This window comes from Anoplopoma fimbria, chromosome 21 (assembly GCF_027596085.1).
Source record: "Anoplopoma fimbria isolate UVic2021 breed Golden Eagle Sablefish chromosome 21, Afim_UVic_2022, whole genome shotgun sequence".
Classification (NCBI taxonomy): Eukaryota; Metazoa; Chordata; class Actinopteri; order Perciformes; family Anoplopomatidae; genus Anoplopoma; species Anoplopoma fimbria.
The window spans coordinates 6,442,658-6,470,343 of record NC_072469.1 but is presented as its reverse complement, the minus strand read 5'-3'; the positions used below and the strand labels follow the sequence as shown (position 1 = coordinate 6,470,343).

At 40.5% G+C, this 27,686-nt stretch overlaps 2 protein-coding genes across 6 annotated transcripts in view; both read left to right on the top strand.

The window, feature by feature from the left end:
* LOC129110813 (nuclear receptor-binding protein 2-like) overlaps nt 1-18,240 on the top strand; it is a 30,688-nt gene extending 12,448 nt beyond the window's left edge. The window contains exons 2-18 of the mRNA XM_054623035.1: nt 11,033-11,155; nt 11,573-11,674; nt 11,774-11,863; nt 12,187-12,227; nt 12,321-12,415; nt 12,567-12,590; nt 12,695-12,781; nt 13,201-13,256; nt 13,354-13,449; nt 13,716-13,848; nt 14,156-14,258; nt 14,359-14,409; nt 14,498-14,633; nt 14,941-14,994; nt 15,145-15,208; nt 15,661-15,716; nt 15,843-18,240. Of these exons, the coding sequence (XP_054479010.1) occupies nt 11,033-11,155; nt 11,573-11,674; nt 11,774-11,863; nt 12,187-12,227; nt 12,321-12,415; nt 12,567-12,590; nt 12,695-12,781; nt 13,201-13,256; nt 13,354-13,449; nt 13,716-13,848; nt 14,156-14,258; nt 14,359-14,409; nt 14,498-14,633; nt 14,941-14,994; nt 15,145-15,208; nt 15,661-15,716; nt 15,843-15,929 (1,398 nt within the window). The 3' untranslated portion in view covers nt 15,930-18,240. The remainder of the gene's footprint in view (nt 1-11,032; nt 11,156-11,572; nt 11,675-11,773; nt 11,864-12,186; nt 12,228-12,320; nt 12,416-12,566; nt 12,591-12,694; nt 12,782-13,200; nt 13,257-13,353; nt 13,450-13,715; nt 13,849-14,155; nt 14,259-14,358; nt 14,410-14,497; nt 14,634-14,940; nt 14,995-15,144; nt 15,209-15,660; nt 15,717-15,842) is intronic.
* A 920-nt stretch (nt 18,241-19,160) lies between these two features.
* On the top strand, nt 19,161-27,176 carry puf60b (poly-U binding splicing factor b). Of its 5 annotated transcripts, none has more exons than XM_054622965.1 (12): nt 19,161-19,296; nt 19,794-19,868; nt 20,019-20,114; nt 20,901-20,990; nt 21,500-21,550; nt 22,581-22,742; nt 22,886-22,978; nt 24,227-24,440; nt 24,523-24,755; nt 25,317-25,431; nt 26,174-26,421; nt 26,516-27,176. In XM_054622965.1, the coding sequence occupies exons 3-12, from the start codon at nt 20,037-20,039 to the stop codon at nt 26,813-26,815; spliced, it is 1,584 nt and encodes a 527-aa protein (XP_054478940.1). In that variant the 5' UTR covers nt 19,161-19,296; nt 19,794-19,868; nt 20,019-20,036; the 3' UTR covers nt 26,816-27,176. The 5 variants fall into 5 exon arrangements, with proteins under 5 accessions (XP_054478940.1, XP_054478944.1, XP_054478939.1 ...); XM_054622966.1 differs by having other exon boundaries at nt 19,277-19,355; XM_054622967.1 differs by lacking the exon at nt 19,161-19,296 and adding an exon at nt 19,337-19,355 and having other exon boundaries at nt 19,797-19,868.
* Nucleotides 27,177-27,686: the final 510 nt, after the last annotated feature.

Below are 27,686 nucleotides of genomic sequence, written 5' to 3'. Positions count from 1 at the left end.
CAAAAAAAGCAGCCGGCTGTCTGCATCTGCCAACAAGCTTTTGTTTGAACACGTGCTGAAGAGCCAGCTCAGGTTGACTCTCACTCTTAGCTTAATCTCCCCTGGAAGAGAAACGCTGCATGATAAACACAACTCTTTCTGCTCCCTCATCGTATTCATATCTACTTTTCCTTTTAGCCTTTTTCTCCATCTGAGGCTTCTTTAACGGGCGTACCAGCCACTGGACTAATTGAGGCCTTTTAAACGCAACGATAGCTGCGAGAGAGAAACCTCTACTCACACCCCTCTTAAGTGGTCCCTTCTGCTCGACAGTGTTGTTTTCCTGCTCCCCGCCTCCAGTAATGGGAGTGTCACGAGCCAATGTAAGTCCCAACGTGCACAAGCACGCCGCGGCTGTGCTTTTTTAGCGGTTGCTGGCCGGCTACTGTGGCACAAACACTCAATAAGCCCTCACACTGTTTGCTAAGTCTTTTGAGCTTTTTACCCTGAGTCACCCCTTTTGCTTTGCTGGAAAGCTGTACTGCAGTAACCTCTGTTGGAGATGCAGAAGAGAAAAGGCTGTGCGGTCGGTTGGAGCTCACATAACATATTGCTCGTCTGCAGGGTTTGTAATGGCAGTAAAGTAAGCTGCGTGTGGGGATTTACAAGCATGAGTTGGGTTAATCCAGTGGGCAGAAATTACCCCGCTTTATGGAGAACTTAAAGACTCACTCAGACTCTGCCAGACCCTGTTAAGCTTCTCCGAGAACATACTCAATTGCACATGTTTTTTAAGCAAACAGGGAAGACGGCCAGTCTCGGAGGCGAAACAAACACACTCTTCTCTTTAGCAGCCTTGTTAAAACCCGCTGTTTCTATTCCAAGAACTGGACGGGTTGGGGGGGAAAAAACTGACCAACTGCAAAACACTCCATCCTTGTTTTGTAAACCTTCTCCTCTCTTTGAAAGCCTACGTTTGGTGCCAAAATACTGCATGTGTGAGTAAGTGAGTTTGTTGGCGAAAATAGGTGATGGTGATCTAAATGGGGGCTCAGCTTGGGGGGCCAATCTGCAGCACAGTCTTAATGTCCACCCCATAGACAGAAGCACTAAAAAACTCATACAATTTAGTTGACGTCATCAAGTGTCGGAGTGCGAGAAGGTGCCAAGGGCTCCAAACAATCAATGAGGAATGAAGCGGCACATTGTGAAATAGCAGACATTTCTGTGGACAGGCAAGTGTGAGGCTCAAATCTAATGTGTCAGGTATAAGTATTTCTGTCTTCTGTCAAATTGAGTTGAGTAAGAAAAAAATGCAGTATTTGCCTTTGGAGTGTACCTCAAATTACTTTTTAGTGCACGACTTGAGTAAATGCACTTAGTTACATTCCGTCGCTGACCGCAGATGGATGGAGAGTATGCATAAAGGGCTGAGTCTGAGGAAAAGAGTCTTTTAATAACTTGCTTTCCTCACCGTGGGAAAAACCCGGAGCCATCCTGGACTCAAGTCAGAGTCTGTGAGTCTGCAGAGGCCGGACACTGGGACCTGGTCCAGTGCTTAAAGAGCTTCTTCCTGTTCAAAAAACAGACGCTGGAAAGGAGACGTCACTCACAAGTTTTATCAGTGGGAAGTTTGTGTTATTGTTTGAGACGGCTTCATTTCTTACTCTGTCAGCGTGACCTGAATTGTGAGAGTATAGTAAGCAGCAATAAATCAATCCTGGAGAGAAGAGCCGTTGATGATTCATACAGATTTTCTACAATTATGACTCAGCACATTTATAAATATGTGAGTCATGGTAATTGATGCAAGGTTATGTAAGGTTGTTTGCTGCTGCAGGGGAGAAGAGATGTTTTTGAAGTCCGGAAAATGTCCTGATTCTCTGGATGTTTGTATCACATGTAGCACACGACAGGAGATTTTCCGTGTCAAACACGTTTTCACCTACTGGAGATACTCGGTTTTGGGTCGAGGGAGACAGGACATGTTGCAATAACGTCGTAGTAACGTAGTCGATTCATAATTTCAGCTATTGAACTACAACCAAATCTCGTTTTTTCTCCAGTTTTTCATTTTCGTTGGTGTCCTCTTGTAAATGACCCCTCTTCTTTATCCTCACATGTTTTTATTCTTACGGTTTCTCACCATTCTTATGGAAACATCATCAAAAAGCCAACTCGCTGTGAATACGCCAGCGCTATTCACACAAGCGCTCAAAGGGACAATGACCCAACTTTGTACTAGTCTGAACGATTCGGACATTTCTGGTCTCACATACAGCTTCTCTTGTCTAGATAAGTATGCTTCAGGTTGTAATCTACAAGATTTATATGCAGCTTTTCCTTAATGTACTCTAATTTCTTGTGGCAACTGCAGAGCGTGCTGCCCTAAAGGACTGCAGCAAGACTTTTAACCTGTCGTCTGTTTGATTTAATAACAATGACAACGCAGCACAACCCCACTGTGGAACATCACCGCAAACAAGCGAGTATTTAATCAAGTGGCACCTGAATTATCTGAGAAGATTAAAGTGAAATGAAGCACAAATATTCTGCACAATTCCCACCTGAACTTAATATAATTAACTTTTTTGCTCCGTTGATTAATTAAGCTGTGGGGCATCAGTCGTGGTTGTGACATTGTGAGTTTGACTCTCGACCTTCCCCTCTAATCAGAAACAAAGAATGATAAGTTGGGTGATAAAAGACTGAAAATGTTGCGATAACTAAAGTCAGAACAGAAGTTACCGAGGTTACAACTGAGCCTGATAGTGGGTTATGTTGCTAGGTTATGCAGTTTAACCTCTCACATTAGAGGACGGCCTCGTGGGAGCTAATGTGTGATGTGAGGCAGGGTGTTGTGTCTCCCACAAAGGACCTTCCTATTCTCTCTGTACCGTCTACTCACGGTAGTTACGTCTCTGAGAAAGATGCTGCTTCACATGTGTATCAGACAAAAACATACTCCTCATATATGGCTAGATTTACAGACAGAGATATCTCACTCATTAATTAAACCTAAAAACCACATAAATGCTCGTCTAAGCTATTGAATGTCTATTTAGTCCCAACAATGTCAGGTTTGTGAACGGCAGGAAAATGAATCCCTCTGTACTCGTTTTAACCCCGTAAATGTTACAAATGTCAGATCTTATCTTATTTGTCTTAATAGGTTGTACACACACACTGTAGTTATGCAGATAAACACTGACCTTGTGCCGTTTCTTTCCACTGGAAACATGTTTGATTGGTTGAAATTGATGGGCGTCTGTGTGTTTCAAGGGCAGTGGGGCTTTTCAGCTCACGGACCTGCTGGCTCCATGAAGGTTCATGGGTTTGACAAGGACAGAGTTATGTTCAGGGCTCACAGCACAGTGATGCTCTGACTCTATTAAAGCTGGAGGCTGATTCGTGCTGAAGTGATGAGTTGATTATTTAAATGATTTTAAATTGAATGTGTTACGTTTTGGACTGAAAACAGACATTTTTCACCATTTTATGACAATTCATGGATTAAACTATTAATTGAGTCATTGTAGAATTAGTTGGAACCACTTCAAAGTTGGTAGTTAGTTTAGAGCTGACTAATCTCTCAGCTAATATTTTTCCTTCTCACATTGCAAAGTGCAATTCACAAAACATTCATGTTGCAATTTAGCTATATATCAAAAACAAATAAGTATTGGAATATTTTGAGTAGGGCTTGGTTATCAGAGTATAAACCAAAACTTGTCTATAGCAGAGAGTATCAAAAACTGACAACCAGTAAGGAAAACCTATGGTAAGATTCATCTCTTGTGACTCAGATATTTTGGGATCTTAATCATGTTGCAAGATGTATTTTTTAAGGCAAAAGGCAACATTATACACAAATGTAGGAAGATGTTTGGCATATTTTGTTGATTTAAAAATAAATAGATATAGTCAAACATAGTATAAGTATTATATAGAAAGTTGTACAGTAAACAATATCCAGCTCTAGTTTTAAGTATTTGAACGTTGATTTTGAGTTTTATCTCTTAAATAATGATTAACCTAATGACAGTCTTGCCCGATTTATTAAGATATCATTATTCAATATTGGAAATAAATAACAATGCATGATTCACCCTAAGTGGGGTGAGTAGGTACTCACAAGTGTTGTTGCTCAGACTAATTAAAAAGCTAAATTAATAAGGCGTTTTTAAGGATGTAGTTTTGATAAAGTGCTCAAGGATTAATTAACACCTCAGACTTGCAGTGTAAATTGGTATGAAAACGACACTCCTTCACACAGACACATGCAGGCACATGCATACAGTATATATATAAAACACTAACTCATCAACATTCAGACGCTTCTATCCTGCAGCTAGACGTGAGATTGAAGCCCCATTTCTATGGAGTCACTTTTGAACGGGTTAGAGCTTTATGTAACGCGGCTGCTCAACACTTCCCATGCTCATCACACCGCAGTCGGAGCAGCTTCTGACTTCTTGAATGCAGTTGTGGTTTTGCCATCTCTCCCCCGCTGGGCCTTTATAAATCTGCAGCTTTGTCACAGTGACAATGGGAGCAAGGACGGCGAGGATCGGGTAATCTTGCAGCCCTGGTACAGACTGAAACACAGACGATGCTCTGAACTGCAGAACCACATGCTGCTTTGGAAAGACACTGCACCTGCAGAAACCCAAACACTTTCTAATCTTTTGTGAAGGCCTCATGGAGCTTATTGTCCCAGTTTCGGGTAAAAAGTCTAGGATTTGGTCAAGGCTGACTCTCTTTGTTGAAGAGTTTTTTGTTAGCAGGACTAATTTGACTTAATCTAAACCTTTTTTATTAAAATGGGTCATTTTTAACAGCACAACAGGATACAAAAATCTTATTTCTGTTTTTAATTTCCAGCAGAGCTTCATTAAAAGAGGCTGAATAACTTCCCCCTGTGTTTTCGGCTATGTTGTGTCCTGTGTTTTGTTTATTTTGCCTCCCCTTTCTATCCATCTGCTCTTGCTGTCCTACATTCCTCTTAGTGGGGAGCTTTAATCGCTCCATGAGAAAATGAATAAGTGAGATGTGATGGTGGGCCGATCTGTCTAATAACAGCTCATGAGCCTGTGTGACCTTGTGTGTCCGTTGGAGGAGGTCGAACCTCTTTACGCTCCGGAAAGTGGAGATCCTGGCAGCGGTTTGATTTAGATAATGCGGGAAATGGAAGGGCATAAATCTGAGAAAATGCTCCAGACAAGTTAACATGATTTTGTCAAATGATTTGAAAATATTTCATGCAGACGTACGCTTTAATCGGACTGTGAACAAAGATGGTCGAGTGTTGCACATTTCCTGTCCCCCGCTTGACTTGTCACATTATTCTTCACGCTGAGCGGACACACACACATTATCCGAGACGCTGACCTGATTGTGTGCCTCACATGTGACACTGTGGGGGCGACAGAAAGAAGTGGAGGCGGACCATAGAGCGGTTGGTTTAGCTGCTGAAGGTCAGAAGACGGTCAGCGTCTCATGGCCCCGACACTGACCGGACAGGAACAAGGAGTGTGAGACAGCTCATCAGACGAGCAGCGGGAGGTCACAATCACTGTTCTGTGTACTCACTGTAAGGTCTGGCTTGCTTTGGTGTTTGCTCATTAGCACATTTGTGTAACGGAAAAAATGGTAATGGACGAAAAAGGGAAGTACAGGCAAGAAGTGGAAATAATATTTGACTGTTGAAAAATGGAGGTCCAACCTACATCAAACATAAGTTGATTTAGAGGATCGTTATATATCGATTAAATGATAAATAATATAATATCATCGATGTAAAGTCAAACCAAACATCACTACATATTGTAATCTTTAACGTATGACTTTATTTTGAAATTCCAGTGTCACGTTTGTGAACCCAGTAATAATTCTGTCAACAACCAGCGATCTTCCATCCATGAGACTGCTGTTTGTTCCCCATGTGGAACGAGAAGTTAACGTTGATTTATTTGTCACGTAACTAGCGTACTTCAGTAACAGCTCCATTAGTTATTTTAAACCAAACCGCAATGTTTTCCTCAACCTAACCAAGTACTTTTCTTGCCTAAACCAATCTGAGTTGTTTCCTGTGAAGAGGGAAGTTTATTTTGAAAAGACCGTATGCACGTAACTAGCGGAAATTGACGTGTTGGTGGATCTTGTAGTAAATCTCAGGAACAATAAGGAGTAACTCTTCGTAGGATATCATAAGAACGGTCGTATCAGGAAAAGTTGATCAAACACATTCAGAAGATGTAATCATCTACTTATTAGGGGTGAACAATACATCTATCTGGAGCAGCTTTGTCACCAATTTACATAATTTCCTTAACTGATTGATATTATCTAATATATTGAACGCAGGCACTTGAAGTGAATTGAATCAAAATTGTATCGTGGCAGACTTGGTGAAATCAGCGTTTAGTTGTCCAAAGAATCATTATAATATTGTATCACGAGGAATCTTGTGATTTACAACCCTACTTATGACCTGTATACACAAATATCTGTAATCCCAATGCATTCTTTTGATGTCATAGCAGTAAACCGTTTTTTAAACTTGCAATATCTACCATTGTGCTTGAATTGAAAGGAGTGCTTCTTTTTCCCTCATTCAAACATCCACATGTTTGAATGAGGGAAAAAGATTTTTGCATTTTCCTCAATATTTCAGTCCAAATCTTTGATCCTGCTCCTCTTTGATGCCGGTGAAATCTCTGTGAGGGAGAGAAAGAAGCACAAAGCAACAGAACAGAAATAAGTCTGCACTCATTTACATACAGCACAGACACCTCGCGAGTATCTAGCACAGAGTGACGCAGATTACTTGGGATTCGCCTGTACAAAATCTACTTATTAATTATTAACGTGGTGTATCAGCTCATCGCCGAGGTATGAGGTGTAGGAGGAGGAGAGGTACTGACGTCTGGGAGACAAAGCTCTTTGTCACTAAGGCTTGGACCCACACACAGTCTCAGACAAAGACACTCTTTCATATACGATGCCTGTGCAGGGAGATTTACATGAAGAGCTGCAGTTCTGAAGTTTCGCCCCTTGCTAATCCTTCCTCTGTCCCTTTATTGCACACTTTTTTCTCATTTCGAGATAAATCGCCACTCTGATTCTGGACAATGAAACTGTCACTGCCATCAGAGATTTGCACTTTCCTCTGCATGAATGTAGCCAGTGCAAGTGTGGTAAACCATAAGTAAATTTAGCTGTGCACAGATAGCACGGTGGGTCTATCAGCAACATACAGTATATCACCCAGTACTGTAAAACATGTTACAATACAACAGCAATGAAAACTACATCCTTCTAAACTGTTCCACACAGTCAACACCCCTCTTTAACACTGAACAGGATTTATTGCCTGGCAGTTTTATTAGACTGCATCACTTCTAGCTTAGTGTACTTAGTAGAGTGCTGCAGGGATGAGTCCTAAAACCCGGAAATGAGTTAGCATTTTCTCACTTCCGGTTCTCTGTCTCGAGGTAAATTGGGTTTTTGGTCAGACGCCTGAAATAAGGTTTGTGGTTAACACAAGCTAAAGTTATTTAAAGTTTTGTTCTACAATATTAAAAATGTCAGTAAATATCCCTCTCATCAATTTTGAAGTGTTTACATGTATAAAAAATGGCGGTTGCTAACAAGGGGCTAAATGAAATTACTAAACGTCATCACTCCGACTAGTCCGCCTTTACAACTACATTCTGTTTACTCACGCTCATGCTGCTGTGTTATAGTTAATAAGTAGCCCAATGTTAGCTTTTTTACTTTTGCATATTGCATTCAAGCTTCAAAAGTCAAAAAGGTGGTGTTGGTTTGCTTATTTTCTGCAATTATCCAAAGTCTAATAGAAAAATCCCATTGTCCTTTTGTCAAGGGAACCAGTGTGATGGTATCTTCCTGGGTGAACTTAAAAAATAAATCATCGCTGCAGCACTCTAAAACATGACTACTACAAGAGTATATGACAATATATGAAAGTAGTTTGTACACACACATCTTTCAGATTACTCTTTTAACTTTCTGTCTTCAAAAACAATTGGATTGTGGGTCATTTTTAAGACTTGTAATTACTTTTATTGTAGATCATGTAGCATAAAATGTCCTTAGTTTGGGGTTTAATGTGAGCTACATACTGCTGTGTTTACCATGATGGCAGAGTGATACGCTGCAAGTATAAACATAGAGAGAAGTGATGCATTACATCACCTGTCAGAGTTCTGTTTTCCTATTTTTGGTGGCCGTGATTAAAGTGTACTAACTTGCGCTGCAGTAGAGACAGAGGTGGGATTTGAACTTTACACTTGTTGTAGTTTCTCTGTTTCGTTCCCCTGCTGTTGATCTACCACTATTTTTCCTTGACAAATCAAAACTAAAAGAATCTGGTGGGCGGGAAATGTGTGATGAGGTAATGAGAGGTTAGTGTATCAGCCTCCACGATCCAGTTTCACCCGGCTCAGATGTGGGGTTAACAAACATCAGAATAGAAGTTGTTTTGACATGAACACACGATCCCTTAAATCCATTTCCCCCGCCCTAAACCCACCTCCCTTCCTGCAGCCAATCGCAAACAAGCAGTGTGCTGTTTACGAGTCTCACGCTACCGCGACCAAGCAAAACCCTCGGGATGTAAACGTTGGGACAGGGGACTGAGTGTTTCTCAACTTCCAGAGAAGATAAACAACTGACGAGCCCTGCCGCCAGAGGCAAGCTGACATAATTCCTTCCGGATAGATTATTGGAGCGAAGGAATTCCCTCTTCTGCCAGCCAGAGAGAGGATTGTGTTCCAGCTCTGTAATACCAGTAATCAGATTATCATCTCCTGTAGAGTGGGAGTAGTGGAATTATATGTCATGTCATGCATACCCTGCAAAGAGAGATTTACAGCTGCACTGTACCGCAGGTTGAGCAATAAAACCCCCAAGACATTTGGTTTCCTTCTCTCGAGGTTTCTGAATATTTATAGTAGCTTTTGTGGCCGCTGTGTTTGCTGTTTATCTTCTGCTGGTTTGGCTTGATTTACAAGCCTCCTCCTGTTGAGCCGCTTACAAAGAGCCGTTTTTTGACGCCATGCATCACCGAGTGTGGGTTGATGATGTCATGAAGCCTGGTACAAGCACGGCTCTGTAGACTTATATCAATGGTTAGCATTTAGCAGTGGTAAATTGTAACTGAGGTGGAGAGAGAGGCCCAAGTAATCGTTGCTACGCCGTCTTCAAGCTCATGTCGGTTCTGATCATTGTTCTGATCATTGCTGCAACGTTTGTGGCCCGTTTGCAAATGTTCTTTGACATTGTACCCCAGATTTATAGTTTTCAGTTTAGGCCATCAATAGAAACATCAATGAGTCTGTGTTCTCCATAACTAGAGAGCTAATACTCTATTGATCATCGTCAGGTAATCTCAGAGAGGTCAGAGGTCAGGGTCCTGGAGTCTGGAAAGGTTTCTTGTTAATTTCTTGCATAATTAAATTTATTTATTTAGCATCAAATCATAATAGAAGTTATCTGGAGGCACTTTTCTTGTAGAGCAGGTCTAGATCGTACTTAATTATTTACATTTACCATTTTTTTATAATCGTTTAAAGAGAAACAACATTTCCCCATGAGCAAGCAATAGGGGGATAGTGGCAAGAAAAAACTCCCCTTTAACGGGTAGAAACCAACAATTCACGAGAATAAGTAGATTGCATCATCATTATCAGTAGTGGACTCACTGCACCACTACTTCTGCTGCATAACTGTATCAGGAGGTTCAAGCAGGTCTGTTCCGCTGAGGCAGCAATATCCTGTGATGAGGAGTCTTTAGTTTGAGGCTGTTGCATAAACACTCAGCCCCGAGGCCGTCTGCGTCTGCCAGATTATAGACCGAGCCGCTGCCTCTTCACTTCACCCCACTTCCCTTTTATTCCCCCCTCCTTCGTAACTCTTGGAACTACGGTGCCAGATCGTCCATCTTGAGGCCACATGTCTCGTCTCTCTAATTCCTTCATCTCACAATCCTCTCACTTCTCTGTCTCCGGCTAATCCATCTCCTCCATCGTTGCACAAGCTGCTGCTCATCCTTTCGCACCTCTTTACTCTTCATCATGTTACAGCTGGCTGGTCACATTTAACATAACCTCAGTACAGTGAAAGGAATCCTCCATCGATCAACACTGAGGCCTTCTTGTGCGTTAGTGGATGGAAAACGGAATTGCATGACGTTTAAATAAAGATAACGCCTCTTAGACATTACTGGCCTTTTAACTCAGACTCCCAAATTCACCTTTTTTTTTAATGGAGCTGCTGCTGTCAGATCTCTGTTAATGGATCATGTGGAGCTTTTAGCAGACATTATAACCACAGGGGTGACGTCAAATCATTTCAGACATGCTTTTTATTTATTTAACAAGGGCACTGCAATGTTCTGATGCTTTGTTTTTACTGTTTTTGTTCACTCACAGCACTTTCATAAAGTCGTTGCCAAACGTCAGTTGTAGACGCACTGAGGGACTAGCTTTTAGACATGCAGAGCTAAAATGAGAGTCCATCAGATGGACACAAACACGTCTGCAAATGATGTTGTTGCTCTGTATTAATGAATAAATGCAGGACTTGACAGTAACGTTTGCCAGGTTGCCATTAGCAACCACTTTGAAAAATTGGCAACCAATTCTTGGCCTTCCGTTGCCATCAGTATTAACCACGATTAAAATAATAGATGCATAAAAAAGAGCAAAACGTAGCAAACGTGCAACCCAAAATAAATACATTTTGAATATTTGTTGTATTAGTGATATTTAAATGTTACTTTCAAAGTCAACTCTGCCAGTGTGTTGGTGCTTTTACTGACTCTAAACTGCAACCATATTTTTAGTTTTGGCAACCAAAAGATGTTGCCTGGTTGCCAGCCTGGCAGTCGCTTTTAAACTTTGGTGTGGAGCCCCTTAATACAGGTTTTGTATCTTCAAATTAGGACAGCAATAAATGAGTAGCTTTTGCAGGTGCAGTGTAAGCATTATGCTAAATCCTGTTGTTTGTTCCTGTCTGCCCCCTGCAGGTGAGCCAAGGTAATGTCCCAGGTGTGGAGAGTGCCTCTCTGGCCATGGACACAGAGGAGGGTGTGGAGGTGGTCTGGAACGAGGTGCTCTTCTCTGACAAGAAGGTCTTCAAAGCACAGGAGGTATTGTGGCTCTTATTCCCTAAAGCCTGGACGATCAGTATTTATTCTGTTCTGAGGATTTTACCCAGAGATGATGTGACAAAAGAGTCTGTAGACATAATCTGAATTTTTAAAACATTTTTACCACACTTCTTAGCATTTGTTCCATCCCTGAATCCCCGTTATCACACCAATAATTGGTTATTTTCATTATTGGTGTGTCTGATTTATATCCCAAATTAGTGAAAAATGCCCATCACAAGTGTAAATTGACATATGAAAGTTGCTTTTTTTGTCCAAACCCCAAAGATATTGAGTTAAATAGCCTAGAAGACTAAAAAAACAGCGAATATTAACATGTAAGAAGGTTGAAATAGTGAATTGTTGGCATTTTTGCTTGTTGGTCCATGATGTTAAGTGAATATGTATGTTTTTTAGGAGAAGATCAAGGAGATGTTTGAGAACCTGATGCAGGTCGAACACCCCAACATCGTCAAGTTCCACAAGTACTGGCTGGACATGAAGGAGAGCCAGGCGAGGGTAAGATTTTTCTAATCCTTTCAGTCTTTCCCTGTCTGTCCTTATTTCTCTACATTCACACACATTTTATTTATCTCAACTTCATATGCGGCTCTACAGGTTATATTCATCACAGAATACATGTCGTCGGGCAGCCTCAAGCAGTTTCTGAAGAAAACTAAGAAGAACCACAAGACCATGAATGTGAAGGTCAGTTTTTCTTTTGTTCACATACTGGATTGGCGTGTCTGTCCCCTGGTGGTGGCTCACAGTACTGCAGTCCAATCACTATTCAGATCCATATTTTCTGCAGGATTAGAGATGATGTAACAGGACACCCTGGTGGCTCAGTCTGCTCAGACATTTATCTTTTTTGAAACCTGCTTCTCACCCTCTCTTTTTTCTCTCTTCTGTCTTCTACATCTGATGTTTTAAAGTGGTTACAGTGAAATGTTTGGTATTCTCCGCATTATATACCTGAGATTTAGAGAGGGATATTTGTCTTCATGTTGCTCTGTTGCACTATATTTTAGGCCTGGAAGAGATGGTGCACCCAGATTCTGTCTGCCCTCAGGTACTGACTGATTTCTTCCCCAGGATTTTAACATGAGAGATTTCTATTGTCACAGCCAGCACATTAACTGGACGCTTTATTGTTCACTGGCAGTTATCTGCACTCTTGTGAGCCTCCGATAATCCACGCCAACCTGACGTGCGACACCATCTTCATTCAGCACAACGGCCTCATCAAGATCGGCTCAGGTCTGCTCCTTGCAGGGCTTTTTATGTTACTACAATCAGCATAAGACACCCATGTTGTATCCTCAGACTGGGCACTGCTGGACTTAATTCATCTCTGCAGTTTTACTTAACAGAATAAATATCTCAATTGTGCTTAATCTTCTTTCCACAGTGTGGCATCGGCTATTTGTAAATGGTAAGAGATAGAGTATTTCTGTGATAGATATATTTCCATTTGTGTCACATCCATCATCTTATTTCATCTGACGTATCGATACTATTTGTGTCTTCTCTAATCAGTGTTTCCAGATGCCAGCGTCCACAGTAAAGCGAGGCAGCATCGCGATGAGCAAAGGAATCTTCATTTTTTTGCTCCAGAATATGGATGTAAGTGGGATGGAGCGGAGTTTGTGTGTAGCTTGTACTTAGCCCCTGTAGTTCCATATTTACACACATCTGCAGCACAATCCAAATGCTTTCTTGACAACAGAGGGTTTGATTCTTCCACCATTGAATTGTGGGAAGTCTGTGATGTAATGACTGTAATTGTAGCAGATGGTGAGATAATGAGTGTCTAATTATTGGAGACACAGTTGAAGCCACAAAACATTCATTTTATCCCACTCTGACATTTAATTAGATGTTTTTTTGATCCTTTAAGTGCTCTAAAAACATAGATAGAATTTATTATTTGTTTGCAGTGAGGCTCAATCTGACTACATTTTCATTTTGGGGAAGCTTTTCCATAAAGCTATTCTCTGCAACTCACCACCTTCATCTCAGCTTTCCTTCTTTTCTGTTTCTAGCTGGCGAAGATGATTATGCCATAGACATTTTCTCCTTTGGCATCTGTGCTCTAGAGGTGAGAGAAACAGATCTGTATGGTCCTCCCTTCAGTGTGTGTGTGTGTGTGTGTGTGTTTATGTGTGATTGTGTTAACAGATTATTTGCACCCCTAGATGGCAGTACTGGAGATCCAGGCCAACGGAGACAGTGCTGTGTCCAAGGAGGCCATCGTCAATGCAGGTCAATCTCTGGAAGACCCTCTCATGAGAGTGAGTCTCAAAAATACTTCCATGTCCTAAATATACACCAGTGCAACCATGGAAACATAAAGACAAACTTTCCCACACTACACTATTAACACCCGCCCACACACCACCTTGCTTCTAGGTTTATTTATTACCACATGTAGCAACCTTGCACAGTTTTAGAGGGAATGTTTCAGTTAAACTTACCAGGAAATCCAGAACACACCGTGATGCTCTGTAAACTGGGTCATACTCTTGTAGTTATGTGTTGAACTGGTTGCTCTCTGCAGGAATTCACCCAGTCCTGTTTGCGTCACGAAGCCAAGCTCCGTCCTACTGCTCACGACCTTCTGTTCCACCGAGTCTTGTTCGAGGTCCACTCCCTCAAACTGCTCGCCGCCCACTGCCTCATCAACAACCAGTGTGAGTTTCTCACCGCCACACACGCCAAGCTCAGCAAACCAAAGTCTCCTCTTTCAATGCACATCTCGATATTTACTTGTTCCTGCATGCAGTTGATCAATTTCTAAGTGTAAAATCCTTACAGAATTAAAACATGTTCATCCTGTATCATTTATCAGGGTTTTACAATATATTTGCTTGCTTTAGCATATGAAAAAAGGTTTTTGAAAAGACAAAACTGTTGTTATTCTCAATATATATATTGAAAACAACAAAAAAAGCATTTGTATCAAATCAGCTAACATCCAGACTTGTCTTGCATCTACAGACTTGCTCCCAGAAAATTGTGTGGAGGAGAAAACCAAGTCCTTTGACCCCAACGCTGTCATGGCCGAGATTAAACATGATGACAGACAGGGCGTTCAACTCAAGTAAAATCTCACAAGCACCTCACATCTTTGTCTTGAATATCCTGATATGTGAAGCACAACACTCACTCTGCTCTCCTGTGCGTCTCCTCACGTCCTACAGATATTCCCATGTGTCCCCTTTGGAGCTTGACAAGTTTCTGGAGGATGTCAAGTAAGTGTAACTAAAGTTCAGTACCCGTTTTGTATCGGTGATGTGTCCGCAGCATGAGGTTCAACACGTCGTCCTGTCCCCTCTTCAGGAATGGGATCTACCCGTTAATGAACTTCGCCTCGTCTCGGCCTCACCCCGTCCCTCGCGCCCTGTCCTTGTCTCAGGAGCAGGTTGAGACGGTCAAGACGCCGACTCCTGAACCCCAGGAGACAGAATCAAGAAAGGTTAGTCTTTCAGACGTCACCAAAATAGAATTACATATTAGATACACAATCTGTCTGCCTACAGGGAAAACATGTCTGAGGTTAGAAAAATGTCCAAGGAGGAGAAGTATGTTTACAGTTCACTTTCTGCAATAAATCAGGGAGAGAATGTACCAGTGAAGATGTTTACACATGAAAATACCTCCCTTTTGGTTACATGAAATATGTAACAGCTTCATCAATATTATAAGTATGCCTGTTTATTATCATCTAAAAAATACAAAAGATATTTTTGCTGTGCTGACCCTTTTTCTCCGTTGTGTCGTAGGTTGTTCAGATGCACTGTAATTTGGAGTCAAATGAAGAAGGGACCAAAACTCATGTGAGTCACATAGTATTACAGGTACATTTAGGTATAAACTATTTGTTTAAAAATTAAGCCTACTGTTGATTTTCTTTGCCAGTAACACAGTTATGGTGGTTAAAGTTGAATCCAGCTTGATTTAAATTTGACTTTTTAATGTCTCCCCAGCTCTCACTGTTTCTGAAGATGGATGACAAACTTCATAGGCAGCTTAGCTGTGACATCCTTCCAAGTAAGTTGAGCTTGACAGTACCTTAAAGGAGAGAGACAGCTTTATTCTATATTTTTCTTGCTGTCTATAAATTCCATGGAAAAGCCCAAAACCAACAAAGCGTCAGTCTGTCTGTCATAACAGTCCAACTTCCCCAGCCTTTCTGTAGCTCTCAGGCCCATGTGGTAACTAGGGAACAGCTTGTTTTTTTTATGTGCAGCACTTTGAGCTATAAATGTGCTATATAAATAAACATTTTTTTAAAGGGAGCTCTATGGCACAGAGGAATAAGAAACAGTATATCATACACAAACTATACTTGTTAGTTGGATCAATTCCTTGTTCGTTTTGGTCGTTTTACCGGATTTGAAGAAGAAAAATAGAGAAAATCACCATATTTATCCTTAAAAACAACATAAACTATATGTTGATTTTGTGATTTTTGTAACCGAAATATTTCATGAATCTTTCAGCTGACACCTCCAAAGACCTTGCCAGTGAACTTGTTCACTACGCCTTCATTAATGAGGTAGATATAAAAGCTTTTTTTATGTTTGTTCTTCATCAACAGCAATGTTCAAATGTCCTTACTGAGATTTTTGCATTTTTAAGCAAAACAGGAACTTGTATCTCGTCTTTAAAATGTCCTGTGTAGGAGGACAGTGAGAAGGTAGCAGGGTTCCTGGAGGATGCCATCTGCAGACACCGGGTCCGAGCGCTGGCCTCTGGGAGCACACAGTGAGGAGGGGTCACGACAGCGGCTGGCCCAGACAGAGGGGCCACGGGCGTTGACCACACGGGGTCGAGACAGGGAGAGGGCAGCGGACAGGGATCACACAGCCGAGAACGGAGGGAGCTGATGAAAAACAAGGGACAAATACTGAAGGATGCTGAGCCTTGACAGTCAGGAAATCTTGCCAGAGAGACAGAGGGAACGGCTGCGAAGAGATGGAACCGAAGGCACCTCTGGTCGGAGGGCCGGAGGCATCCTGGCTGTGTTCAGCAATCCCACAATGCAGTGGAAGATTGACAAACTCCCTGCCTAAAAGGACTATCACGCCTTAAGATATATGGACAGCTTTTCCATAATGCCACTAATCACAACGGATATGTTTCAATTAAAAAATGCAGCAGCTAAGTTTTTCAGAAGGACATTTTATTGCTCTTGAGCCTCGTTTGCACTCCAATGTCCACTTTGATTGGTGATGATTTACTTTAAATTGTGAACAAAGTAATTTACGACAGCATCTCTCCCGTACGAGCCAGAACCCTCTGTTTATAACAGTTTAAGGAATTTATTATTCCGTCCAACATGCACTGTTAATACTCATTCAGTTGACTTATTTATTTATGTTTAACTGTGAACCATAGAAGCTTGCACAAGCTGTTTTAATTTTTTTGTTTTACTTTTTATGTAGTTTCAAAGTTAACACACCTAACTGCACTCTTGGGTTAAAGGCTTCTTCTCCCGGAGCTAATCACACCATGCCTAAATGTAGTGACGAGCCATGAGATGATGGCTCTCTTTTAGCCTGTTGTGCTCTTAAGGGTTTTTTCCATGTGAAAGCGCTCTGAAAGCCAAAGACTTGCAAAGTGCCTGAAATGGCTACTATGTACTTTGGACAACATTTCTTAATGAAAACGGCATCTTACCCAACATAGTGATTTGGAATTTAACAAATCCAGGCTGACTTTTAACTTTAAGATCAGATGCATTGATTCTTGCTAGTGCTCGTCCCTTATTATGAGTCCACATAGTCAGCCTGGGTGAATGTGAAGCTTGACACCCATTAATGGCAGCTCCATTGAGAGCTGCAGCCTTTGTATACTGGACGTGTGGATCAGGTGATAGTGCTCTCTGCTGCAGTAAATGTTAGTTCAGAAAGAGCTGCAGCTCATGTGCAAAACTTGTACTACATCACAGGAAGCGTGTGAAGTAAAATCATAGTCTTATATAAATGGGAGTAAGGGTGATGGTGATGTGATCTTAAGACTTATTAATAAAAAATGTTGATAAATATTACTTAACTACTACTTTAACTAAATTTCTGAACTTGTTTTGTGTCTAGAGGTGTTTTAAAGGAAACATCTACCCAAAGGTCTTTAGGAATGTACGGTTTCAGCATTTTGTTTTTAATGTAATCATTAACAGTGCTAACCTCTTGAGGTTTACATGGGCTGCAGGTGATAACACATAATTCATGATAAAAAAAGAAGAGGAACATTTTGCTTTGAACACATTCATTTGCCAGGATCAGATCTGCTCTAGTTCTGTTTCGCACAATTTCAGTGTGAACTTTGGAATTGATTGCACTGTAGTCCACACAGACACAAAAATAGAATACACTCCTTCAGCTCGGCCAGATTTTCTTGTCAAGAATCCAATCTTGGCACCGTAAAAGAATGGTGGATTGTTCTTTTACAAAAACTGGAGAACAAAAAAACCAATGGTGAATTGTCTGATCGAAGCAGTGTATTCTTTTTTTGTCATAATCATTTAGCTCTGCTTCATTTGTTTCTCGGGTCAGTAAAGATGCGGCTTCATATACACACTGCTGTACAGTCATTGCTTACAGTACTTACTTACTCTACTCTGTGTCAGGCCTTCTTATCAGTGTGTCTCTGAAGAAAGGAGTCATGAATTCTCTCAGACATTCACCGACTACGGGCTGTGGTGTACATATTTATTTGTGACTATTGAAGGGGGTTTGCTTTTAGACACATTTTCAATACAGAGAAGTGCCACTATTGCTCTCCTTTGATCTAGTAAGCTGCATGTCTTAATAGCCTGCAACCATTCAGAACTTAACATTTTTGCCTTTGTCAGTCACAGTTCAGTTTCAGAGGGGGACCTGACCAAGAAAATGAATGTTTAGACTGTGCAAACATGAAAAAAAAAACATCCATATCAGTCTCATTTTATGTCAAATGACTTATTTTCCCGTGAAACTGTTGAATGAAATTTGCCTTTTGGATGTGTTCTACTTAAACATTTGTTAAATATTACAACTACTACAATTAAATACATGACAATAAACAATATGTGACATGTCTGAAATTCTTTGTATTTTTATTTATTTATTGGATTGGGGTTTAAGTTGATCAATCCTCCACTCTGAGACAATTTCGAATATGTGTTGACCATATGTTTATGCTCACAATAGCACATTTTCTGAAAATTAATTAAAATAAATTCAAGAAAGTAAGAAATTATATATTATTTGAATTAGTGTATAAAAACCATATCACTCCTACATTTTGTCAAATGAAACAAATGTAGAAAACGAAACAGTAGGAAGCTGTTGAAAAGAGAATCCATGGACAAGAATAGGAGGAATATAATCTAACTAACCAAAAGTTATATTTAACATTGGGTAACATATTCCATACAATTCTTGCACTAATGAAATAATGGTTGGTTAACAGCTATGGAGGACGAAAAAAGATATAAGTATAAATAAATAAAGGAATAAATAAATGCTGAAATAAATACAGAAATATTTTAATGCATTAATAAATGCAGAAATAAATCATTAAAAGAATATATAAATAAATAAATGCTGAAATTAATTAATAAAAATTGATTCCTAAATGGGACATAAATAAATAAATCTATTACTACATTTACGTTCACCTTCATTTATTTATTATATTTATATAATATATATTTACGGTATTTATTTCAGCATTTAATTATTCTTTTACTTATTTATTTCTGTATTCAAACATTTATTTATTTATTCCTGTATTTATTTATACAATTATTTATGCATTTATTTATTTATTTATATATGTCGTCCTCCATAAACAGCTACCAAAAATGTGTAAGAACCATAAAAATAAAGCATTTGATTAAAACATTGGCAGGTTAAAAACCTAATCAGCTCACATAATATATCAGCTCAAAAAAACCCATATATTTTTTAACGCATTTAACCAGCTTCATGCGGTGATTCACAGATCGCACCCCGTATCCTCTCGTCGCTTCCGCTATCGCGATACTTCCGCTATCGCGATACTTCCAATTGGAGACTTTGAGATCTCGCGAGACCTGCAAGTGTACTGGCCTCTCCAAGACGGCGTGCTTCATGGCGGTGACGGAGACTGCGGTAAATACACTCCTCGATAAAGAGGCACATTTACATTTATCTGCTACAGTTGCGGTGGCGTAAGTAGATGGCGATTTAAGGCAGAACTTATTTAATACAAAATATCGTGTTAATTAAAAATATATCTCTCTGGGGAGGGGGGAGGGGGGGATTACTTCACGCGCCATAATAATGAATGGCTAACATTAGCAACATTAGCTAGCAACAAAGCTAGCTAAATAGCATGCAGGCCTCGCTAATCATACCGTGTTTTTTAAAGTAATAAGTATGCATTTAAGATTAAGTAGGTGTAAATAAGTTAATGTACACGTCGACGTCATGCATACTCAACTACGGTTTAGCTTTAGCCCGTTGTTGCTAGCTAACCTAGATTAGCATTGGTGTGCTACATGCTAACGCTAGCTCAGTGCAACCTGAGGGAGATGCAATGTTAAACAATGCTAGCTGCCTGTTTTTTCTTTATTGCTAGTCTGAAGGCATTTCTTATTTCCCCTTAGAAGTTGTTGAGTTGTTAAAGCTTCCCCGTCAGTCCTCTTCTCCTGACTGGACCCAGCCATTAGCGGGTTGTGTAGGTAAGGAGGACCCACCTGGTGTAATTCCGTCCTGTATCTAGCATACTATAAACCTGTGCTGTGTGAGGTCATGTGACTGTGAACAGGACTCTGTGTGTTTTCTGGGTTCATTGTGTTTTGACTAAATGTTTTGCTGTTTCTGATTTGCAGGGAGGTGAAGCTCTGACGATGGAGAATGGACAGGGCACAGGCTCCAAGCTGGGTCTGCCTCCTCTTACCCCAGAGCAGCAGGAGGCCCTTCAGAGGGTAGGATGACCCTGATGTACTGTATCTGTTTATATGTACAGTACCAGTCAAAAGTTTGGACACACCTTCTCATTCAACTACTTTGAAGAATCTAAAATATAAAAGATATTCTTGTTTGTTTACCACATAATTCCATATGTGTTCCTTCATAGTTTGGATGTCTTCAGTATTAATCTACAATGTAGAAAAAAATAAAGAAAAACCATTGAATGAGAAGGTGTGTCCAAACTTTTGACTAGTACTGTACCTGTAATGACCAGTGTAAGTTAAATCCTCCTCTTTACATGCACGATTGGGCTAGAGGACTTAAGTAACCCGATTTCAACCCAGTTTCTTGTCCAGGTTGTGTAACTGGGTATTTAATCAGCTTGCTAGTTGTATGAATATGCCCTGACTCTATGTACAAATAATAAAAGCACAACATGACTATTAAAATATAGGATCCCTTTTTTTTATTTTTTTATTAACCCTTTCATGCATAGAGGTCACTACAATGGACAGCTATTCAAATGTTGTTTTCTTGTTTTCTTCCTAATTTGAATGTTGGACACTAATTTATGCGCCATTCATTTACTTCCTCATACTGGATGCTCACTGAGGTGCTTCTTTGTTACTGGATGTTATTCGAAAGATGAATTTAGATATTGCTGGAAAAAAGACTGCAGGAATAAAAAGCATATAAATGTACTGATATAGTGTTAGTCAATATTTAGTCGTAGTAATAATGTTTTTAAAAGTCTATTATATGAGGAACTTTGATGTAATGTTTTTTTTCTCCTTTTCCAGGCGAAGAAGTATGCCATGGAACAAAGCATTAAGAGTGTGTTGGTGAAGCAAACCATCGCCCATCAGCAACAACAGCTCACCAACCTGCAGGTGAGATGAGAAAACGGTTTTGGTACTGTGCCAAATAAAAAGTTTGTAATGTGCCTGTCGTCTATGAGTCTTGATTCTAGGCAGAATGTCCTGGAAATGTTCTACATTAGTAATACAGACATCTCTTGACTCAAAATTTGGTTTTGTTAAATCTCTCTTGGAAGTCTTACTCTCTTCTCCCCAAAAAGACCACAGCTGTAGAACATTTGCCCTTGCTTTTGCCTCTGCTCTTTTTCAGATGGAAAAGTCGTCAAGAAGGCATTAATTATCATGTTAAATGCTTTTCACTTTTATAGGGGGCTTGTTAATGTTTATTGCTGTGTGGTGATTTGTAATTTGGATAGGGGAGGTAACTCCCCAAACTGTATGTTTTTAGAAGGTGGTTTTGAATATTGTGTTAGCTAAACCGCTTTTGTCTATCTAGCAAAGCATTGACAGTTTTGAAAAAGCAAAGCTAAGGGATATCTAACCTACTTTTCAGCACTTTTTTCGTCTTTACTGTCTTTCAGATGGCAGCAGTGACAATGGGCTTTGGAGATCCTCTCTCACCTTTACAATCGGTCAATAGATTATTAAATTATTTTTCTGTCCGCATACCAATGGAAAATGACTGTTACCCTTCTTTTACTGGTTGCTTTAGCAACAATCCCTGCCTTTTTATCCAACCAAAGAATGCATATTTCGTAGAAAATGTAGAATCACTTGTTTACTTGGTTTCTTAAGTCACAATGGGATAATTTGCATTAGTAGTTCTAACAAGAAGCTAGCCAAAGCCTTTTGGCTGTTAATGAGCTTTTTAAAGGGCTTATAAATGTGAGATAAGCCGCCACTTGTTGAAAAATATGCATTTGTTCGACGTAAAACAGAAAGTTCTCGGCATGGGACAAAAGAGGGATAGCAATCTCTTTAATGGACCAAAATGAGAGAATTGCTGGAACAGGGATCTTTTTGGCCAGCTCAAAGTCAAGTTGTTCTGTCGATGATCAGGTCAACACAACAATATGTCATGGATTAGGCACATGTTCTATTTTGTTTGTAATGGGAAGAAATAACATTAGCATCAGTAAAAAGCACAGCACAACTACGGGTTGTTAAACTATCCCCATCCCCTTTAGACTTGAGAAGAAAGTTTGAAATGCTTTCATCAAGGCTTTGTATGGATTTCGTTTGAACTCCACAATTACTTTTGTTACCTTACTTGCATCCCCGGACTACAGGTCAGTTACTGAAGCCAAATATTTGTGAGGGCTGTGCATGTCAATCACTTGAGTGTGTTTTTCTCCATATGTTTGTTCAGTAGTGACAGAATAGAGGTAATGGTGTAATTACAAGTGGTGACATCCATATTTTACAACTGTTATACATGTTAGTATATTTTTCACAAAGTTCTGTCCATTGATTAAAGTATCCCACTATTACCCTATTTACCTGCCCAGACCCCCTAACTTGGAATTGGCCTTTTTAACTATTTTAGGGGGAAAGCAATCCCAGTATAATATACACATTTATTATTAATTGTCTGTGTGTGTGATTGTTTTCCTTTCCTTTACTCTCTAAAGCTTATCGTGTGTTGTTTTCCCTGGTTGGCAGGTGGCAGCTCAGCGGCAACGTGCCCTAGCCATCATGTGTCGGGTGTATGTGGGCTCCATATACTATGAGCTCGGTGAGGACACCATCAGACAGGCCTTTGCCCCCTTTGGCCCAATCAAGAGCATTGACATGTCTTGGGACTCTGTTACAATGAAACACAAGGTCAGTGTATTTTAAGTGTTAAACATGACGTCAATTCTGCTTTCCCACCTTGATTTAATGCTGAAGAGTACACATAAAGCTGCCTGACGATTTAACTTTTGTACATGTTCTGTTTTTCTTCCATTTTTTTTCTGACTGTGCAGGGGTTTGCCTTTGTGGAATATGATGTGCCAGAGGCTGCCCAGCTGGCTCTGGAGCAGATGAACTCAGTCATGCTGGGGGGGAGAAACATTAAGGTACGTTGTCTGGAGATGTGAGTACCTCAAGATCTTAGGTACACATGGGCAACGGAAAACAATTTAATATCTCCCATTTTTTATATGTTTTAGAAGGAATTTGGGGATACTGAGTCAATTTGTTAATTAATTGCTTTTTTGTTACTTAAATAATTTGTGAATTTACACGTGTGCTGCTTTTGTAATACTTACATTATTTGTGAAATAACTCATATGTGACTCATTTCTCTCCCTCTTTGCTTTTCTGTGTTTTGTTGATTTCCAGGTGCGTGAGTTGTGTGTATGTCTGGGCGTATGCTTAGTGTACTGTCTGTTTGTGTGTTATGCTTCCATGATGTCATCAAAGCTATTTTAGTGACCAGTTCCAGTAGGATGCCCAGCGGCGCGTGGCGTCGCTCTGTGTCCAAGGTGTGCTGATGATGGGCTGCGCCTGGTTGGTGTTGCTTGGCCGCCCCATCTGTAGTACAGATCCCAGTCGCACTTAGATGCTCGTCATACGTAGGGACAGGAAGTCGTCAGGGTGCGTAGCAGTAGCATGAGTAACTTAACGCGTTCCCCTTTCGGTTTGCCACCAGCTCAGCCAGTCACACCGTGCCTGCACAGTGTGACTGGCTGAGCTGGTGGTCGTATTAAGGTAACGCTGCAGGTCCTTACTTGATAGTTGCGCAATTATTTACAGAACAGCTTAGTTTTTTCATTGTAAATTAAGTTATTGGTTCTACATATATGGAAATATTTTACATTACTAGCATGAATCAAAGTTTTAGTACAGTAATTAGATTCATGTTCAGCTGATGGACATCAACAAGTATTCCTGTTGCTTGACAGTCAGGCAGGTTTTTAAATAGAGAGAGCTCTGAAAAGTGTAAGTGATCCTCACAGAACTCAAAGTGTTGTCCACAGTTTAGTGTCATGGTCATGTTTTTGTAAATATGGAATCTTGGAGTTTAAAGAGTATTTTTTTACCTGGTGGCTAGTATATGAATGATAGAATGACCGGCAATAAATAATTTTTGAGATCTCAGAACCAGTCTCTCAGATGAGTGTAATAATGGATCAATGCAAAACCAGAGCATACTTGCCAGGATAGCATTGTGTTTTGGTTGTAGTAAGAGAGTAGCTTAGACTCAACTCGGTGGCTGTCGAAAGTTAGCGCTGCAGGGATATGGTGTTCCGCGGTAGTGCGTTCTTGGTTGGTACGTTGAAAAACCTTACTCAGTAGCCCTGCTGGTATGATCTGTGCTATAGGTTGGGCGGCCAAGTAACATCGGTCAGGCGCAACCCATCATTGACCAGCTGGCAGAGGAGGCGCGCGCCTTTAATCGGATCTACGTGGCGTCCGTCCACCCCGACCTCTCAGACGATGACATCAAGAGTGTGTTTGAGGCCTTCGGAAGGATCAAGTCTTGCACGTTAGCCAGAGACCCAACCACAGGGCGACACAGAGGCTTTGGCTTCATTGGTGAGCTGGAGGGCCCTCATTCGCTCGCTCTCTTTGTGTTGCGAATGCTCCGCTGTTTACAACTACTATGATTCACTTGCAGAGTACGAAAAGCCTCAGTCAGCCCTGGACGCTGTGTCTTCTATGAACCTCTTTGACCTGGGGGGTCAGTACCTACGCGTGGGCAAAGCAGTGACACCGCCCATGCCCCTACTGACCCCCACGACCCCCGGTGGTCTGCCGCCTGCTGCAGCTGTGGCCGCAGCGGCAGCCACTGCTAAGATAACGGCCCAGGCAAGTATGAATCCCTTCCAAAGGGATTTAATGGCCTTCCAGGTAAATATAACCCAGATCTAGCTAGAATTGACACCAAAAGCACAGATAACATGGGCAAAGAATTGTTTATTAATAGTAGGATCACATAAAAACAATAGTTGCCCTGACACAGTGTCAATTTAACAGCCCTGAAAAATTACACATTCTGGGCTTGATCTTTTTTTAATCAAGTTTAATGTGAATCTGAAGAGATATTTTCCTTTTTGTATATTGTATAGTAATATAAGTGATCTGCTATGCACTGCTAAGTCTTCTTCTCTCTAAACACATTGACATCTTTTTTCAGATCACAATGATAAACCAGACAGTTGTGTTCCTAGTGTATATAACGTGTTATGATTGAAAAGTTTTCTTAACATCACGACTGTATTTACGACTTGCTAAGATCAATGATTTTGTTAGTAAATCTCTAATAAAGTACCGTTGGTGACCTTGATTCTCACTAGAGAGAGGCAAGGTTGAGCTCACTCTGTGCCATGCTGTGTGATCGTTGACTGTGCTGCCTTGTGCTGTGCTCTGTGTGTTTCCCTTACCTAATGTCTTCGGCCCCCCTCTCCCAAGGAGGCTGTAGCCGGAGCTTCAGTCCTGGGGGCGTTAGCCGCACCCCAGCTTCTCAGTCAGCAAATGGGAATACCTCAGGCTGTTATGGCGGCCCAGGCACCTGGGGTAATCACAGGTGTGTACCGAGGCATGAGTGAGTGCTCGCTTTAATAAAAGTAAGAGATTTTCAACAAGAGGAGCGGAAATGCCAGGTTTTAGGTAAAGTTTTTAATCATTTGGGTTTTTAAAAAGCCGAGTCAGTCATAATCATGACAATGTTCGGACAACTGTATAATTTACAGTCCTTGGTGAAGATCTATCTGTCAGCAAGATTTGAACCACGTGTAATTGAAATCTAATCTGAAAATCAGGGTGGGGTGTAAACAAAGCTTCCTTCTTGGAAGCAAAACGTTATGAGAGTTTAGCTAAATGCAACCCTCTGTTGCTGGACTAAAAGCTTCATCTTTTATTTTAAGGTCCTTAAAACATGAATAAATGGTGGTTTTTAAATAAAGCATTGTCAAACTGTTACAATCTGAAGGCACTGATTGGTTTCTGGGGTATAAATTGCTGAAGGAGGAACAGCTTTGGTTTGGATCACAAAAACAGTATCTTGCCATTTTTACAGCCATTCACATTACTTGATACTGCTTACAATTTTAGTGCTCGTGGGTAAATCGTTAAAGGAGAGTAAATCTTATTGGATGGATGTATCTTAGCCTACTGTAATGGTATCAAGTTGTAAGCCATAAATTAACATTTGATCAACAGGATCAAACTTAAGTCATAGTGAGTGTGGTGGATTATCAGGTCAAATCATAATAAATACATGACTAAACTTGATATAACTTGAGTGCATGTGTACTTGTCCCATAAAGGTGTGACTCCAGTGCGTCCTCCCATACCAGTGCTCCCCCAGGTTGGACTTGTGAACCCTGTGCTCGCATCGCCGCCAGTCCTGTCGAATCAAGCCGGTGGTTCCAACCAACAAGAGAGGAAAGAGGAGAAGGAGGAGATGCTGCAGGACGGTACGGGGCAGGAGATGTTGAGCGACCAAGAACACATGAGCATCTCGGGCAGCAGTGCCAGACATATGGTGATGCAGAAGCTGCTAAGAAAATCAGAGGTGAGGTTTGAGATGAAAGAAACTGGTTATCTTGATGAAAGCTTTTGAAATTGTTTGAAATTCTTGCCTTGCCCCCCTCCCTCCCCCCCTCCAGTCCACAGTGATGGTGCTTCGAAATATGGTTGGACCCGAGGACATCGACGACGACCTGGAGGGTGAGGTGACAGAAGAGTGCGGGAAGTTTGGCGCCGTCAACAGAGTCATCATATACCAAGAAAAGCAAGGAGAAGAAGAGGATGCAGATATCATTGTCAAAATTTTTGTAGAGTTTTCCATGGCCTCAGAGATGAACAAAGCCATCCAGGCCCTCAATGACCGCTGGTTTGGAGGTCGCAAAGTTGTCGCAGAGGTCTACGACCAAGACCGTTTCAACAGCAGTGACCTCTCTGCATAAAGTGTCTGTAAATGGTTTACCAGCACCCATCATCCCTATACCTGTCACCCAAACTCATTTCAGTCAACGTCACTAGCTAGAGATACGGGCCTCTGAAATTTGTAATTATGTTCATTTCTTTTTTAAATTGCTGTTGATATTCATGTCAAAACGCCCCATTGGGGGGCATTCATTTAAAAATATTTACCTGTTAATTTTTTTGTTTCTGTGAAGACCTTTTTGGTGCAAGTTTCAAATAATTTGTTTTCCAATCTTGTAACACATTTACGTTTTCCTACTTTAGCTCCTTCTTATCCTTTTAAGAAGTTGCCGGGATAGTAAACGCTTTTTCTTTCTACAATTAAAGGTTATTGTTTGTCCACAAAAAGTGTGATGCATTTTTTTTTTTTTTTTTTTGTAATAAATGTTTTTGAAAAAAGAATCCTTTAAGTTATTTATATTGTAAACATGCTTGTGTGTTCTGGTTGTTGAATTTGAGTATTTAGCTCCAAAGTAAAACATTTACCTTTTATTCTCAAATGCCACTGCTTTAGTTGTGATTACAAGGTAGGTGAAAAACTTATCAAACTATTTAATACCCCTTCTGACTTTGAGCAGAGGTATTCTTTACTCTATCAATCAATAATAATCAGCAAAGACTTTTTCTTTCCTATATTTTAGTCATTTGTTGATTTCAGCCAATGACCACTTGATGCAGTTCTGTGTTTGGCATGCAGTATGGTGCCATAGTTTTTTAACCTGTTAAAAATTGACAATAGGTTTTTATTTTGTGTCAAATGCAAAAATAATACTAGGAACAAATGTTCACTGTTAATACTATTTATAAGCTCTGCAGTAGCACCATCATTAAAGATTACTTTGAAACCAAACA

What these genes read in the sequence shown, in the direction of transcription:
- puf60b (XM_054622964.1), top strand. Translation starts at nt 19,276, where the DNA reads ATGGCGGTGACGGAGACTGCG. An exon ending in AACAGCTCACCAACCTGCAG is followed by an intron (nt 20,991 to 21,499) that starts GTGAGATGAGAA and finishes ACTGTCTTTCAG; the next exon opens with ATGGCAGCAGTGACAATGGG. An exon ending in CTGTTACAATGAAACACAAG is followed by an intron (nt 22,743 to 22,885) that starts GTCAGTGTATTT and finishes CTGACTGTGCAG; the next exon opens with GGGTTTGCCTTTGTGGAATA.